The 19,258-nt window shown below is 40.1% G+C and overlaps 1 protein-coding gene across 3 annotated transcripts in view; it reads left to right on the forward strand.

The window, feature by feature from the left end:
- LOC133350336 (nucleobindin-2-like) overlaps nucleotides 1–19,258 on the forward strand; it is a 107,810-nt gene that overhangs the window by 3,569 nt on the left and 84,983 nt on the right. For all 3 annotated transcript variants that reach the window (XM_061564591.1, XM_061564589.1, XM_061564588.1), the window contains exon 3: nucleotides 594–701. In XM_061564591.1, coding sequence (XP_061420575.1) covers nucleotides 594–701 — 108 coding nt within the window. The remainder of the gene's footprint in view (nucleotides 1–593; nucleotides 702–19,258) is intronic.

A 19,258-nucleotide genomic window follows, 5' to 3' on the forward strand; every position in this document is an offset into this window, starting at 1 on the left:
CATCAGCTTAACGATGATCAGTCACTAGTGGAGACGAAACGGAAGGGAGCCGTGAGAAATCAGTGGGTAAACGATGTTCCAGTATAATACAGTACTCTTACAGCTCTCAAATTGCACCACTACCACGTTGTCCTCGTATTGCACATTTGTTTGTTTAGAAAGCATTTTTACAGTAAGTTCCAATGGCTGACCTAGCAGTTGAATGGCTGCCACAACAAATAACATGTACGAGAGGATAACCTAGATAATAATAAATATTACTTACATTTTATATTGCATCATTAATGCTGATAACATCCCCATAACGCTGTATATTAATTACACACGAGGACCAAATCCCATATACAGCCACTACGAAGTAAATGAAAACCCTACTACCAAGCAAAATCAAAAGTTAATTAAAGTAATTAAGAAATTGCACCAAAACAAAAGTGATTTTGATGCACTTAAGCAATGGGGCATTGCACAGAACTGCCGGTCTCTTTGGAAGCATAGTGTACATCATGAGGTAGGCCGCAGATGATGTACACTGGAAAATGAACACGAAAAATTGTGATGCCGCTCAGGGAGAATCTGACACGCGTCTCTCTCAGGACACTGGGCTCTACTATGACCGCTACTTACGAGAGGTGATCGATGTGCTGGAGAAGGACACCCACTTCAAGCAGAAACTGGAAACAGCTGACATTGAGGACATTAAGGTAACCGGTTTCCTATCACCTGCATCTCTATTCAACCAAGTCTAGAATCAGGACAGTGCATCGTTTTATTACCTTGTAATTACTTTGTGCCAATCACCGGTCACCCTGGAATTTCACCTGATCTCGTCATGTCTTGGAAGCTAAGCAGTTTCAACCTGGATAGATATTGCACAGGTAGCAACCACGCATAACAGATATCGTGGACTTCTGTTATGCAGAGTGCAGTGTAGCAAATGCAATCCTTGCACTGTACTTTGCAGTCTTTTATATACTCTAACCATCACTAACCTGCATCGAGCAGGATGGTGAATATGGTAAAATAACCCCCTCGACTCGGACGGCATAGATACCCTAATCCAGCAGTTGTTTGACAAAGAGCTCTACAGCTCCAAATATTCCACAGGTTTTGAGATACAATGGATTTATCATACATTGATTTTATGGAAAGGTTTTTTGTGCAATTGGAAATTGAATTGTGTTCTGACATGTTCAGCTTTCCCTTGGTTTTGCAAAGCCTCAAGTTCTTTATTTAAAATAAGTAAGTGTGGCATATATTTGCCAGAAATATACAAGCATTAAGACATTTTAGCCTTTGTGATAATATAGGAATTATCTTGGTGTGTAGAGGGTTGGAAAAAGACGATCAACAATGACTTGACAATAAGAATGTAGAAGATGGTGCTAAGCTTTTAATAGGGGCTTACCCTCTCCTCCCAATAATACAGAGTTTATGAGAGGGGACCAAACATACTTTTCATTTGGTTCCCAAAGAATATCTTAAGGGCGTGCTCACTGCTTTGACGTGGTATTGAACTATTAATAAAACTTCCACATTTTTAAATTTATTTTTTAAAGGAACGTTCTATTTGAACATTTTCCCAAGAGTTTTAGAAAGTATGCATGTTGAAAATGGAAATATCAACAAGCACAGGATGAAAATAATTTTGTTTAGCAAGACCTGTTTTGACAGGTCACAATTTATTGCAAAAGTTTAGTAGAAAGTTAAAAAAGTTATTTCGATCATTTGACAATTACTCTAAAAGTAATGTCAATGGACATTTTCTTTTGCATTGTTTCTGTGAAAACAGCTCTGTTCTGGCATACAGTACAGTGTAGGTGTAAGAGGTGAATGCTCTGCAGAAGGAAAGCATTTAGTCTTAAATCATATTTTGCTTTGCCAGATATGTTGTTTCCGAAAGTGAATGATTATTATTTTTAGAAAACATAGTGAGTTCCATAGCAATTATTACAACTATTATCGCTCTTAGCTTAAATAATTGTGACAAAAAAATGTATTCTTACAATTAAAATGTTTGAGTGTTTATGTGGGTTATTGGAAATATTTTCAAGTTTGCTGTTTACCAAGTTCTGTTTATAGAGGAGAAAGGACATGTGTGCTGTTCTTTATTGCAGTTAGTCATTGCGTAAAAACTACTATGGCATGAATCATCCTCCTTTTAAGAGACAAAAAATAAAAACAAATTGCATCACATCCATTTTTCGGGAATGGATTGTAAAACATGAGTGTGCTTGCTCCGTACAAACTCATTCAGAAGCGCTTTGAATGTAGTCAGGCTTCCTACGGCTGGTAAGGCTTCATGTGGCTGCAGATTAATGTAGAAAGCTATGCGGCGTAATCCCTACGTTTCCGTCAACTAGAAAGCTTCCAATGCCATGCCTTGTAGACTGATTTAGATGCAAGCATTTAAAAAGCACAATCGAAAGACAAATCCTATTCAATGTACTTTGATGTTTGTCAGTTGACCTAGAAAACACTGTCATTGGAAACAATGATATCAGTGAATCACTACCCAACATGTTTTAGGCTGTAAAAGGGTACACAGGAAAGCAAAGAGCTCATTTGAGTCTATGCTTTACAGCAAATGTAAATTATTTGTCTAGCCATATGATTTCATTGAATTTCGCTGGTCTCTACATTTTCCTCATTGTTCTAGCTCAAATATTTTCGGTTAGAAATGTCAAAGGTCATAACAGGGACCGCTGAAGGTACATCCGGTACAGAAAAGTGTTGATGTCATCAAAAAAACATGTGATATCTTGGAGTTTAACCAGTGGGAGTTCACTTGGCAGGAACTGGATTAAGTCCAAAGGGCCCCGTGCTGTATTCGGGTCATTGAGTAATTTTTTTTTAAAAACCCACTTTGTGTTCCTCTACAGAACTTGACCATGAGCATTGCAATAGCCTGCAGTGCAGTTCTTTGTGGTTATTTGATTCAATCTATTGAATTGTGTCAAAAGAATGTGGGATTTCTCATTCGGATTCGGTGAACTCAAGAAGTTAATTACTGGAGTTGTAGTTGTGAATGTATTATGAACAAATTAATCTTTAAAGTTGCTAAAATGCTTTTAACTTTATTGTAAGCTTTTAATTGTTTAAATTCAAGTTATTTTTTGAAATGTGTGCGGTCTATTCAAATGCTGTATAACGAACACTGCCACTCCTTTTCACCTAAAAGTAGTCAAATATTCACTTTTGGATTTGGGTAGTTTGGAATAGTAAATACTGTTTATCATTGACAATAAAAGTTATTCCTGTTTTGGAATGTTTAGCCTAAATGGTTGGTGTGAACTTGGAGGGAAAAAACCCATTCAAAATACATTAAAAAAACTCCACATATTTGAAATTTTCAGCCATCATTTTTCATCATAACATCAGTTTCCTTCCTAACCTCGCTCTATAGGCTAATACTTGGTACCGTGCCAGGTGAATACTTACGCAAGTGGTCAGGCTATAGCCTCCGGCAAGAAGCACACTGAATAGGTGGTGTAATGGGGAGAGATATTGGTTATATCGCTGAGTGTGACAGACATAGCTCTGAAAACATGTGTTCATGTACCAGGCAAGATTTGATGGCAAACAGGCTCATTTATTGGACTGGGTTATACAAAATGTTTCATGTTCTCTATTACTATTTCACAATCCTCCAGCCTCGTACAACAGACATAAAACGAAGCCATTACATAAGACATGTTCGCCAGTAATTACAACAGGGGGAATGTCACTAGTTACGACTACTTATATGTACTATCATTTAAAAGTGTTTGAGTTGATTTAAATTTCATATGAAATTGTGCTTTGCGCTTGACTTTAGTAAACTTCAGCCATGACAAAAACCCCTCTTAACTCCCATGTGAAGGCTAAGTTTCAATTGGATTTCTCTGTTATCTTTTGCTGCAGCCAGATTCACCTAACACAGTCCACTGGGGAGTCTAGAGGAACCATTACCGTAAACAGAGTTGACATTTAAAGGTGCGATGCTGAGATTTGTTACAGCACCTCAGTGTGGCACCCCCACTATTGCCCCAGTGGTACAGCCCATGTGAGGGAGTGAACTGAACGCGTGGCTGTGTGTGTACGCACGGGAAGGGCAGGAGACCGGGCAGGATGCGGGGCCATTTCCCACAGGAAGCACAGCCCATTTAAGGCCCTCCTTCCTGATCTCACACATGCTGGATCACTCCTGCAGCAGTTCGCTTACATACGTTCAGCCATACATGCATACTTGAAGGCAAACAGAAAGACTGCCGGAGTAAATGCTGAGAGATCTATTGTCTGTTATGATGACACCCAAAACATTGTCCCCGTTTGCTGTTCTCAAAAGTGTTGATTTTAGGTCGGTTTACCATGCGAGGTGTGTACATTCTAGAACTGTACATTGCCAGAAGTCATACATGGGCCACTGAAATTTTAGGTTTAGTAACCCAAAGTGAATTGTAGCAAGATCATTGTTTTGTATTAACTTACACATGAGCACATTGGTTAGCGGAATGTCCATCAAAAATAAATAACAGATAAATAAAACCTTTTCATTTTCAAGGCAGGAATTTGTGTGGTTTAAATTTACATTTTAAATTCACCGCATGAACACAATACCTTTGTGATGACAAAAAACTAATGCACATTTACCCGCTTGTGATGGATAAGGGGAATTTGTCATTTACTTTGCATAGCAGACATTAACTGAGTTAATCTGCGTATCTTGATTATAGGTGGTTGCATTTTAGAGGTGGCGAGGTGGCACATTAGACCATGTCATGGTGCTGAACCACTGGTACAGATCCTGGGTCTTATTTCTTGTCTCAGCTACCCTGAGTATGAACTGTATGTAACAAGGTTTTCAAGTGCAGTGAGCTGATCTGAGCCCAGTCACCAATGTTTGCACAGAAGCAAAAATCTAAACAATTTTGTTTCACAAAATTTGGCAAATTCCATTACTGAAAATGTTTTTTTTTACAATTTGATTGCCATGTAACACACATGTTAGCGTACCTTATACAAGATGCGCCCCCATTGTGGATAAATATTCTATTGACGGGAACCTCAAAGTTAGTTCTGACACCAGAGTTCTGAATGGAAATTAAGGATCGTTAACTCGATTGGAATATTGTGATATATCAATAATAACCTTAAATATAGACCGTTTACATAACACTCTTGTTACTCCTTTATTTTATGATCCTGCAAATGTATAATAATTATATAAGACATTATTTCCTGATTGTTAAAAAACATTGAATAGTATTTCTAGATTTTAAGCTTTCGTGACTGCAAGGATTCATATTCTTAGGTTTTTTCGGTAAAGTCACGTAGGTAAAAACATTAAAAAAAAATCACGACGTTTCGGAGGCAACACAAGCTTCCATCTTCAGGTGGTACCGTCACAGCCACGACAGCTGTATCAAGTAAATGAGAGATTGCAGAAGCTATTTTACTTTTTAATGTTTTTACCTACGTGACTTTACCGAAAAAACCGAAGAATATTGAATGGTATGTCTGCCACCTAGTGGTATATTATGAGTCCTACACATTACTTTTTTAAGGTAGACAAAAAACTAAGTCAAAGATGTCCTATAACAATAGGTTTTACCTTTTACCTTTTCTGGTTATAAAACAGGTGTCAAAATGTTCTATATTTTAATATTGGCAAGAAAGTTCCCATATTTAAAGATGTCCTGTTTGTTGAACTGCTTTCACACTTCTAGATTTGAAGCTTTCGTGACTGCAAGGATTCATACTCTTAGGTTTTTTTGGTAAAGTCACGTAGGTAAAAAATAATAATGAAATAAAAGAATAATTGAAAATAACTAAATTAAATCACAACGTTTCGGAGGCAACACAAGTCTCCGTCTTCAGGTGGGACCGTCACAGCCAAATTGTAAATTGTAAATTTGGCTGTGACGGTCCCACCTGAAGTCGGAGACTTGTGTTGCCTCCGAAATGTCGTGATTTAATTTAGTTATTTTCATTTATTATTTTACTTCATTATTATTTTTACCTACGTGACTTTAAAGGCTGAGTCGACCTAGGGGAGGCCCAGGTCCGGTTCAGATTATCACCACTCGTGTTGACCGTGAGCAGGAATTGATCTCAGGTCACTAGGCCTGTAGCACAGCGTGTTGAGAATTGCACTACTGCTCCCCACAAGGTAGAATACAAATGTAGGGCATAGAATAGTAATGTAGCGGCATAGCGCTGGCTGCTGGCAGGGAAGGGGATCTGCGGCTTACGGCAGCCCTGACGTCAGCAGGCCAATTGATACACCAGAGGGGGATCTCGGGGAAAGGTCACAGAAGGGGCACACCAAGAACCAGCTGGTAGGTTCTAGAAGGGGAGCGTGGCCCGGGGCCGAGCCAGGCCACGCTGACAGTCTAAGAAGGGCCTCTGTAGGGGACCTGGGGGCTGTTGACTGTAAGTGGGATCCCCGCCGTGCTGCTGAAGTTCGTCGTCGTCACCATTCTTCTCTTAGTCGCCGCAGTCTTCGTCGCTTGATATTGCGCTGTTATACAGTCGTTGGCTGTATCGGTCAACGCCATCGGTGTTAGACGGCTAGCGTTGTGTATAGGTTAAGATGTGTGTAGCCTAGGCTACTGTAGGTGTGTGAAGGGAGATTGTGAGTAAGAAGTGCCTCAAAGAATTACTGCCTCCGAATTGAACCACTACACATGTAACAACATGCAAGTGTATTTTTTGTGAACATCATCGTTGTCGTGTGTACGTATCCATGAGTTATTTTCTTTGCCCTTTAATGAATATCTGCACGCATACTTTAACAGAGCACACCTGCCTTTACCAGATATTGTAGTCGTAATCACTCGGTACTCTATAATTGGCCAAACATCTAAATTGCAGGATCTTCTTGACAGAGGATTGTAAATCGGTGAGGCTTGCCTGGGATATTAAAGGGACTATTCTCTTTTTAATCGTATTCCAAATTGAAAATTATTTCCTTCATTTAGAAACGGGTGAATTCTCAAAAGTAAATCTGCCAACCTGTCCAGTAAATATACTCCTGGTGTTATTGTATTAATATTGTGCAGATAATTTTGAAGTTTTGAGTTTGTGCTATGTCACTGGCACGCATTTATTCCTTTTGTAAATGATGTCTCAGGATTTTGTAGGTCCATACTTAAAATATTAACCATCGTGTCCATGGGAACATATGGGAATCAAACTATTGACCTGAGTGAAAATAAACTCAGTACAATTAGCACAGGGCGAATTCGGCCACTTGATGTAGCAATTAGTACTGTTTTGCATTTACTTCACAAGTTTATAATTGTGATTAATGTCTGAATGTATTGGTTATTAGCTTATATATTTTCTAAGGAGAAAATTAGAATCATGTTTGTTTGTATATGCATGCAGCATTGATTAACACCACTAAATCCTTTACTGTGCACTTTATATTCTTTCTAGTTTTCTATATCTGAGCAGAAAGTTGCTTTGGTAATTTTTTGTGTGTGCAATTATAAGGCGTACACCAACATTTTACCACCGCACATACTGATTACTTAGCTCATAGACTACCACCGGAAATCTGAAACGTGCTTTTAAGTTAGGTGACATGTTCTGCAGTATTGTTTGAATAGCGTTCACAATCTATCAAATACATTGCTTTATATGTCATCCCTACCATCTCTGTCAGGTTTGTTTTCTTTACAAAACCGGCTTGTCCAAATGGGCCCTCACTTAGATATCAATAATGTGTTGTACATATGTATGGACATACATGCAGAATATTTAAAATTTCTTATTTTTTCTCTTATCAATTTTCTTGAACTGCAAATCGCTGCAAAAACTTCATTTGAAGGTACTGTACAGTACTGCGAAAACTAATTTATTTTTGTAATTAGTTTGTCCTTCCCCCGCATCTCCGATTAGCACGGTTGGCTATGTACGGTACAAAAGAAGTTCAACATACAATATTCTATCCACAAATCGTATCTGAGACTACACGACTGTATCGAGAGAAAGTGGTGAGATAAGTGATGAAAGATAATGTGACGTGAGAAAGTGGTTTGTTATGATAATTATAATATGTTTAATAGCTCATATTATTTATTTATTCGTAAGCAGCAGATATCATCCGCGAAATTTTCTCTTTACGAGCATCTCCAGAACGTATCCCTCGCGAATAACGAGGGGATATTGCACATTTTTCGCATAGGTTGAGGCTGTCATTTCGGATTTCCGCCACCAGAGAGCACCGAGCATCTCCAGAACGTATCCCTCGCGAATAACGAGGGAATACTGCACATTTTACGCATAGCTTGAGGCTGCCATTTCGGATTTCCACCACCAGAGAGCACCGAGCATCTCCAGAACGTATCCCTCGCGAATAACAAGGGAATACTGCACATTTTACGCATAGCTTGAGGCTGTCATTTCGGATTTCCCCCACCAGAGAGCAGCACACCCTTGCCAATGCTTGAATGCTCTTTTCGAAGCGACGCTGCACAGCGCTACCACTGACAAGATGAGTTACATTGTCTCATTCCTACGCATCGTATGCTAACCGCACAAGTGTGAAGCTCTTCTGATGTATAAAGTATTTTTTTTCAAATATAGGAATAAATGTTTGTTTTCAGTGATATCTGCACTTGTCATGGCCTCTCCTGCCTCAATTTGCACTAAACCACACCTACCGGCATTGGAAGACCTTCATACATCAGTGGTTTAACACAAGGGCGGCAATTCGTTTTTTTAAATGATCTTTCAACAAAATTAATTCAAAGTTTCAAAATTATGCAGCCTGAAACTATCCCATACACATAGAGATGTGACTCGAGAGTTAAGATTAATTTATGGACATCAGGTTGTGTTGTGCAATACGTTCCATAAAAAAAGTATATTTAAACTCAGCCGTCATTTACACATGCCAACTGGATGATGAATAAAACTTTGTATTCTCCTGCCGCATTGAAGTTCATCTGTGAAATCATTTTGTGATCTCGTGATTGTTGCCTAGGAACCACTCATTGTACCTTTTGAATGTCTAAAAACGTAAGCAAATATTTGCGTCTGGAATGTTTACATAATAAAGGTTTGTTGTTTTGTTCTTCAGCACCAAATAGAATTCCGTCTCCAGCCACAATTGCAGGAAACGCGTTGGAACAGCAGTGATTTCAACATTTTGTGTATTCGCGTGTCGCCTTGGTTCCTGGCTGAATGTGTACAAATATCTATGGACTTTCAACAGCTATTGCCTATAAGTGTATTTCTTTTGAGTCTTATTTTAAAGTGTTTACAGTCACTATCATGAATGATCCTTTGTAATATGGTAGCTATTAAAAACAATTGTGTTGCACAATAACTGTGTAAGATTGCAGTGGTGATTCTGTTATGAACATGCTACTATTAAGCTTTAGCAAGTCTATCCGTATATGGCGTGGTGATCAAACAAGTTAATTTCTGTGTTTGTACTAACACGGGACATTGTGAAAACACACATAGTGAAGCTTCACTTAACCTTGATTGATGGGAGCATAATAATGCAAATAAAGTAATAGCATGATATATATGAGAAGAGTTTCTGTATAGCCTAAAAGCTATACCACCAGTGTTGCATAGCCGGAATCATATGATCAGATTTTGTTTAAGTACAAAAACAAGTGTATGTGTATGTACGTCTACACTTAATCTGGCACAAACATGGTGACATCATTGGAACTTGGTGACATTTGGCATGTTGCACTTAAGTATGCATGCGGGCATGGATTGCATTTGTCTTTGTGTGCCTCTGAGATAACAAAATTGTGAAATTTGTATTTAGAAAATTCACAATGCTGTCACAAAGGTAACCTCGATGTGCTTTCATGTAAAATAATTCAAGTCTGTGACCATTTCAAATGGCTGCTGAATGTTAGGAAGAAAAACAAATATAGCTATTTAAAAATTATATTTTCAGGATTGTGAAAATATTTTAACTTGAGTCTCGCGTATGGATGTGTAGGCAGCCACTGCATAATAATCAGAAACAGGTAGGCAACGAAGGTCCCTCATGCAATCAATCAGTGTCCACGTTCCATCACGTAGAAGGCCTCATGCAAGGTTACAATGGTGTCACGGCAGATCTGACGAACCCACGCATATTCCATGGACAGCCGACTGGACCGTGCCGTGATGGAGGCGATAAAGATCCACTCTTGACCTGGATGGATCAAAGTAGGGCACAGTGTGAGCGAGTGTCCTTCAATCTTGCAAAGTGGACAAACAGACAGATACATATTAAGCGACTGATGTCATGAATGGCAGGAAGACCAGTCTTCGAAGAGACTGGTGTTGTTAACAAAATCAAACCACATCACTCCAAGAAGCTATGCAGATGTCAGGGTTGGTTCGATCCCAACCCCAAAGCCTGTATATTTGGAGTTTGCATGTTCTCTCCGTGGGTTTTTCCCTCCACATTTAGAAACTCACTTTAGAGTATTTGGCTGCTATAATTGTCCACATGATAAGCCACTTCGTAGAGCTATCATTAGTAGCAAGGTTGCTTCTGAAAAAGAGCTCTCTAGCTCAGCGGGCCTTACCTGATAAAATAGATAGTAGTTTATTGCAAAGTCTGCAGCCTGTTCGAGTTTCACTGCAGGAGTGTCCACGTCTCAGTACCATACAAGTAGCAGCCACCGCACAAGGCAATGCAAGCACTCATGCTTCTGTCAGCGAGAACAGTTAGTCTCCTTACCAGTCCCAGACACTAAGAGGTTATGGTCCCCGGAGAGATGCGATTGCTGGAAAGCGGGCACTCTGTCACTAGCTGTGGACACTCTGTCAATACCACATGGTGTTTTTTAATGCCATGCGCTGATGGCCTAAAGAAAAAGCGTATCCGTCACTGCACTGTGGAAGAGGGGGCCCGCATTTTGGGGCATCTCTAAATGAGAAGAGGCTGTGCCAGCTGTAGGTTGTTGCGGCCACTCCCCAAGGACACTGGGTTGCCACTGTTTTATTACTTTGACGAGAGGTTTACAGATTTTGGGCAATTGCCAGTAAGAGGTATGGACAGCGAGCCTTTGATAACACTGGTCAACACACTTTTTCTGGCATAAGGTATTCCAACGGTCTAAGGTAATTTTGGGGTGCTGATTCCAAATCTGGCATCAGTTTTTGTCTTATCACGTCAGGTTTTGAGATATCAAATATTGCATTTTCAATAAAAACTGCAGAAGAAAAATATTAAATAGATGTGGATATCTACATAAAATGATATTATAAACACACTATCCTAAAAATACAGCACCATATTTTAACACTAAAGCAGTCACTGACTCGCAACAACTTGCAATCGTAAGTGACAGAGTTAATTTCGGGTAAAATCAATGGAAATGGGGTATGCCGATAGCATAAAATGAGATGTGATAGAGCAAATCTGAGATCATATTTGGAATTGGCACCCTGAAATTAGTCTAAAACAGCTGCAAAAGTCCAGGTCAGAATTTTTTTTTTTTTGTTGACCAGTTGTATTGCTTGGGCTCACTGCATGTGACAGGAGCAGTGGCTGTTTCTGGACCTCCAGACACCATGATTAGTGTTGGTTTCAGTACAATCAATACGAAGTTCATCTTGTGCTCATATATCTTTTGTCGCAAAGCCGGTACAACATTTTCTTCTGATTTAGCTTGTTCGGGCCACATTGATGTCAATCACAATACTTGTGCAAGCAGTCTCATAAATGTTTGTGACGTGGGCTTTTTTTCCAAAGGTTTTATTTTAGTCACTGTCTTCATAAAGCTGCACTAGCGTTTATATGTTCACTGCACAAATGTACACCTATTCCTCTCACAATCACGAACTCCCCCTTGGACTCATACATGTTGCGCAGTAAACCCCTGCACGGTTTTTGAAAGGAGCAGGTTGTAATAAATAGTTTTTTATACAATTATTCGATCAGAGTAATATGTATTATTTGTCTTAGTGTTCTGTAAATTAAAGCTCTGCATGTCTAATTTTATTTTTAAAATTATCCCATTTCCTTCCATAATCTGTCGTAAAATTGATGTTTATTATCGCTGATTGACAGTACCGAGGTCATGCCTTTTGAACAATACCATATTTAAGCATTTGTCTTAACGGGTTGTTCCCAACTCCTGTTGAAATAAATATTATATTGCACTGGCTACTGCTTTTGAGTGTCTGAAATTTGCCCCTTATATTTCGGCATACTAAGATAAATGTGGTGTTTTAGTCAAAACACAGATGGGAATCCCACAGGACACATCACAGCCAAGTGGAAGGGCATCTGGAAGCAGAAGATTTCTGAGCAAAGCCGACCGTACCTCTCCCAACAGCCCCAACCAAACCACCCCGTGAAACGCTGTGAACATGTGGGCACGTTATCCCACAGTGGCAGCCCCTGCCTTGACCTATGCCAGTGGCCTTTCCGTTCTCATCAGTGGGCTTGAAGGAATGTGGCAGGCTCATCCAAGTCACTTAAACCATTTGAGGGCAGCATTTTCTGGCAAGTGTTTGGCTTGGGAAACTATATATTTAGTATGTCTGCCTTGAGCTACCGGTTTTTGTCGTTAAAATGTTGCAACCTCAAACAGCACCATCAAACTTTTTTCAAAGGCGCTCCAAAATAGGTTTCCCAAAATCAGTGTGCAAAGTGCCGCACTGAATAGGGAATTTGTGTTCACGAGATGCTTGTAAGTGCATGAAAAAGTAGTGGCCACCCCTATTTGATGGTCTGGTAATACTAACTACAGAAATACGCTGCATTGTCCTATGTACAAATGGAAGTATAATCCCTCTATAAGATGACATATACAAACATACATACATTTACACATTAATCCTACGCAGGGAAAACGCACGTAAATGTATACACATATATTTGGATATTGCTCAATATTAAACAGCTTCGCAAAGCCTTTTTAGGTTGTCACATCTGCCATCTGGGGAGTTACTCTGAACTGCTCTCTAACTTGATATCAAGTACAAAGCCATTGGCTGAAAGGTACGATCGGCAGTGCTTGCACTGTGTCGGGTGGGAGTGTGATGGAGTGCAACTGTTGGGAAGCAGATGTATTAAATCTGGCATCAGCTTTATAAGTGCACGATCTAAATGTTTAAGGAGTTACTTGATGTATGTGGGGGCTGCTTGTGATACCCACACCTGCACTTTTGGACCGTTTGTGCCCCAAACATTACCTTGGCATAGCAGACTGCTCAGCAATTGGGAAGAAGTAATGGAGTGATTGCAAATATGATTACTAATTGGACTGCAATGCCTGCACACAGTGACCTGCCCGAGTGGGTAAAGCCAGAATGTTAATGCATTCCGCCTATATTTTCTAACCCTGTGCCAATTTGATTACAGTATATTTCAGGAAATACAGATCATCAAACCAGCAAAACCTGAACCCAGTCGAAAAAGTTAGAAACACCTGACCACCAAGCCACCATTTGTTACACACATTTTTGTTTCTATTTTTGTGTGCGGTTCGAAGTCGGTATTATTCTGTTAAGGATCTTACTATAGACACCTGAGATTCAAAAACCTGAGGTCCCGGAGGAAAATCGATGTGACCATGGGGAGAGAGAACATGCAAACTCCAAATATACAGGCGTCAGGGTCGGGATCGATCCCACGACCTCCTGTATACCAGGCGAAGTAGTTTACATCTCGTCACCATGGCTCCTTTTTTTTCTTATGAAAAATATTAAGCTCATTATCTTGTGAAGGAAAATATGTTGCCACTTAAACTTTAAGCCCATATCATTATGGGTTCACTTGAGAATTATGGTAAAGATAACCCTTTTCTCTGTTTTAAAACACATGAGCGTATCTGGTTTATCATGCATTTTAAACCTAAAGTGAGAATAGTGAACTTAATTGTCACAAATCTCCAAATACGATTCAGTACATGAATCCTAACCAACACAGTGTTATTTAGTTTTATATGGTTTAAGCTTCGGTGAACTTAACAAACTGTTAATTAAAAATAATGACAGGTATTTTCCACAGTCTCTGAGATGAAGGGTGACATTTCAGCCACCTGGCATTCTTTATTCTCTAAGGAATGGCTAAAGGTGATAAGAACTTCATAGAAATCCATTTCGTTACCCTTTACACGTGAGAGACACACACCTCTTTAGAGATATATCTGAAAAAGGCCAATCGGCCAGTATACCGAGATCTTTCTTTGCTCCCGATTGCAGTAAAAAAGGGTTCTTGTTTTTGGAAATGAACCTCTTAATTATCTCAAGCTCCACACACCACACATAATAACTACATTGTCTAAATTTATGCTTGCATTTCTCAAAAGTTAAAATCTTTGCCTGAATCTTGTGTCTTATGAACTCCTGGGTTTTGCTTTTGGACAGCATGTGAGAGAAGGCTTTGTATATCCGATGCGTAATCTCGGAGGGCTGCTGGCCCTGTCACGTTTGTTTTCATCACTAATCTTATTTTCAGCTCATCCGCCTCTTTCATGTCAAATTCCTAATCGCCACTTTTGTTTCAGAAGCTCCAGTCCTAATTTGCAGATCACTCAGCTCATTCACAACAATTGATGCCCTTGCACATATTACTAAAGATTATTCCTGCCGTATTTATTCAGTTTTCTTTTGGTTGTAAGAGCTGTGGTGGTTTGTATTCACTTTAAAGAGGTGCACTTCCCAGTAACACAACTGACCTGTCCCTCTTGCCATTGTCTCACCTGAAATTAGAAAAATTGCATTTGATGCATTCTGGTTTTTTTGGTATGTTACCTCGGCATATTTGTCTTCGGGTTGTGTCATTTTGATATACTGAACATTTAATCCATGATAGGCACCATTCGAGTGGGACTAGGAGAAGCACAAATATAACCGTGACAAAATAATACAAGTTCGTTTGTATATTTTCTTATATAAAATTGTTGTCAAGATTGGCATAAACTATGTTTTTTGAGCAGTAGTTGAAAAGGTTTGAGAATGGTCTTTTGAAATGATTCATACATTAATCATACTGTAACAAAAAAAGTTTTGCTGGCTGGTTGCCTGGCTGACCTCACGCCAGCCAGCTCACGTTCTGGCTAGAGGTCATACGCCGCCCAGCGCGAAGACGGTGGGGGTGGGGGGGGTGTGGGGGAATATGCGGGTAGGGGGCACCCTGGGGGTTGTCACATGTGAGAGCGGGGCACCCTGGGATGGGGAGGTAGGGACAATGGAGGGTGCGGGAGGACCATCGTGGAGGGAGGGATGGGTGGACGGACAGTCGCGTCCCAAGGACGTGCGGGTTGCTGGTACTGGTCCACACATGTGCCGGTACATACTAGCATTGTCATCTCTAACAGCAGCACACTCGTTGTCTTGTCTTTACATTTAAGATGGCACTTTAATGACTCATAAAGGTAGGTTATTACTTTGTGAGTTTATTATGTAGATTGTTCAGTATGGGTACCTTAATTAAGATGCATTGAAGATATTCGTTTTATTGTACTTCAGCTGTAGTTTCTTAGAGACTGATTAACCTCAAATTAAATGTAATTATTATAATTGTATTCCCCTTTGCACCTTTTGAACTAACATATAGCAACACACGTTATTTGTACTCGATGGTGGCCAACCTTGGCCTTGGACCATTGCCACCGTATCAGTTGTCCTACATAATAGGTGCTCGCTAACAGTGTTTATCTCAACAAACTTACTAAACAATTAGAGGCAACTATACCATTGTCATTCTAGCGCATGCGTCTGTTGAATTATATTGGAGCAGAGTAGGTAGAGGAAAGTTACCAAAGTTATTAATGTCATGCTGCCAAAATTCAGTTTTAGGTTTCAGAGCAGTGTTGCCTTTGCAGGTTATTGTACATTTATAAAATACAATTTTTTACGTTTGCCCTTCTGAAAAAGGCGTAATTAATTCAACGTAATCCAAAGTGGGCATTTCAACACATTGCCGCTGAGTAACAACTTATTTTTAACCTAATTACTTCAGTGCCTAAAGAGAGATGAATAGTATTGGAATACAAAACGTGGTTGATTATTTAACATTTAGGTCCTTAAATGACCGCTGCCTTCTTCAAACAAACCATGCCCTAGCATGTCCCCCCACCCCCCTGCCTTTGTGTTAATGCTAGGTTACCCAAAGTTCATTGTCATCTTCGGCCAGAGAGGCATGACTAATGTCTCGCGACAATCTGCTGGCATGCCTAAGGGGGGGTATTAAAGAGCCTGAAACCAACGATGCCTATGCACAGCATTGGTGGCAGTAGGAGAGTGCATCCAGACAGGCCCTGCGCGGACTGACATCACACGGGACCTGCTCATTTGTAAGCGCTCCGCAGGGGCATCTAATTCCTTGCCTGGCTCCCAGAGCCAAATGAATGGATTTGGATGATGTGATGGTATGATCGACTTGCTGGCAGCCAAGAATGGAATTCCAGGTTTCATTAGGTTAGAGGATTAGCCGTGACCTTGGGGAAAGGTAATGTGAGAATGCCTCGAGGAGCTTGCAGATACAAACATTTTAGACAGATTTTTTTTTTTACTTCTCTATTTGAACGCTGAAAAAAATGTTCGTATATTTAAAAAAACACTGTTAGCTGTGAAAGCTGCATGTGTATATAACAACTTGGAAATGAATAAAAGAGCGACACATGCATTGGGAGAACAAGCAACATTGTAACATGAAGGCAGGACACTAAGCTTGACAGGACAAACATTGATGGGCAAAACAAGTGGTCAGAAAGTCAACCGAGTGGGACGACAAATGATCGAAGGGGGGAGGTGAAGCACTTAACTCGGGCCACGTTTGAAAGTGAGAGGGATTGCCGCTGAACCGCCTTGGAGACTTTCGCACAGGAAGATCTCCTTTTAGGGTTGAAATGAGAATTGGTGATTTTGATGATGATTGTTTCGTGAGGGAGGAAGAGGGGCAGAGCAATCAAAATTAATGGTTCGAGTTTATTAACCCTTTTCCGTTCCGAGACGTCTGCAAGTTGCAGGGTGGGTCCTGTTGACCGCCGAATCTCGGATCGCACAAGCGGTTCACCGTTAATTTTATTTAGAGAGGCGTAGCACCGTTGTTTTTAAAGATATTCTAATCACTGCAGAGAACTGTAGCGACACGACCGCACTCTATGATAGCTGGCGCCACACTGTGCCACATGCCCTCCCGCATGGCCTTGTGGGAGCCTTGGTAACGTCTTCCGACTTGAAGACGTGTACCGATAAAGTTATTTTAGTTCGATTCAGTTCCAATGGTGTACGTGTATGTCATCGGAAGGGGAACGGATTCAAAGGAGGGCCAAATGGAGAAATGCAGTTTTTGTTTTGGTGGCAGTTGTGATGGCATACGATGATGCTGACACAAAAACAACGTCTGTACGTTCTTGGTGGCAGTTGTGATGGCATACGATGATGTGGACACAAAAACAACGTCTGTACGTTCTTGGTGGCAGTTGTGATGGCATACGATGATGCTGACACAAAAACAACGTCTGTACGTTCTTGGTGGCAGTTGTGATGGCATACGATGATGCTGACACAAAAACAACGTCGGTACGTTCTTGGTGGCAGTTGTGATGGCATACGATGATGCTGACACAAAAACAACGATCCGACAGCAGCTCCTCAGCCTTGCACAAACGTGCCCCATTATTTCTGGGCAACCTGTCATATTGCACTTGATTGACTTTTCAAAGACGTTTGGTTGTGGCTCAATTGACGTAACCATTGATTGACTGCAGGTGCTTGCACAATTTGCGTGCAATGGAGTTGTTTAAAGTATCATTATTTTGCTTTGGTTAAGTCAGCATACTATTTTGTCGAAAATATTTGCTGTGACGTTAGTACAGCACACTTCCTTTTCAATTTGGATTAATTATTCCAAACTTCACAATATTGCTAATGTTGACACTTTTTCAACCATTGAAATTAAGATATCATCTTTAGTTGTGTTTGAATGGGGAATCATGCTGATTCATGTTTTATATGTTAAGCTTTGTGAGCAATAGCGAATATTTTTTTCACGTATTATCTTTAAATTCCAGCATGCTCATATGTTAATTGTATTGACTTGTTTTATATTTAAAATGTTATCTTTGAAATATGTTTTAATTGGTTTAGTGTTAATACCATACGAGAAGACATGAACTAGTTTTCTATTGAATGATGTTTAAATAGGAAGACAGTTTAGTTATCGCGTTCGTGTTTCCTCAATTCTTGTCAGAATGTGCTCAGAAATTCGCTTCCAAAATGTTTACAACACGCACATTTTATTTCGCTGTAAATACAGTTGCCCATACACATGGTGTAGAGTTTCACACTCCTGTAGCCACAATGACTCTTTGTCTCCTGGAAACAACCTCAAACCATGATCATCGCCTCCTGCATATGTTTTATTTTTTCAATTAGGATATTTAAAACTCTCGTTTCACCCCAGACCTTCCTCCCCTTCCTCACCCTGACACCATGGGGTAATGAGCACAATACAGGAACTGTCTATGATTGCGTGCCGCTGTAACAAAGCGCGATTTCATAGCCTGCGCCCAGCCTTTCATGGGGCACGGCAGGTGGCAAGTGACAGCGCTCTCGTTTGATGGGTTCCCAGTTGGATGCCTGCAGGAGATTTGCCAGGATGCTGTTTCCTTTAAGGGCAATCCCCATAGTTGGCACGCTTGAATAAAAATTGACAGCCTCCATTCCTCAAAAAAGTTTTTCACGTTTAATTTTGTTTTGCATTTTTGTTCTCGTGTGTTTTTTTCTCTCTTTTATTTTTTATATATATAATATAAAGGCAGACACTTTTTAGACCTTAAAAAACTGAAAGGTTCCAGAAAATCTGTCATTTATAGTAAAATCCATTGAGTCCTGTTCTTGCAAATTAGGCAACAAAGCTTGGGTTATTTCACCATTACTAAGTCTATAAACATATGTGTTTACATGGTCTTAGTAAGCTATCTGGTGCATTTAATGATTGAACAGAACGTCTAAAGTGAACTCAAATGTTGTACATTGCACTTATTGCACTTATAGATTATTTTTAAAAGGTTTTCCAAAGGTTTGTCGTGCATGTACGTGTGTGTGAGTACCTAGTGCAAAGTATAAACATCCTCACAGGGAGACAAAGGCAGCCAGGTGTGGTGCTGGCCACCCAGCTCCTCGTGTGCCGTGCTGGCTTTCACAGGTGCTCGCTAACAGCACTTGCCCAAACAGTCTGATAAAGACTACATGGAGGATATTTTTCTTTTGAGGGTGTGTGTGCAGGGTGGATGAAAATCAGTGGTTAAACAATAATGAATACACTGGTTTACACTTGTGATGACCG

The sequence above is a fragment of the Lethenteron reissneri genome, chromosome 33 (genome assembly GCF_015708825.2).
Source record: "Lethenteron reissneri isolate LAM-NWPU_2019-01 chromosome 33, ASM1570882v1, whole genome shotgun sequence".
Taxonomy (NCBI): domain Eukaryota; kingdom Metazoa; phylum Chordata; class Hyperoartia; order Petromyzontiformes; family Petromyzontidae; genus Lethenteron; species Lethenteron reissneri.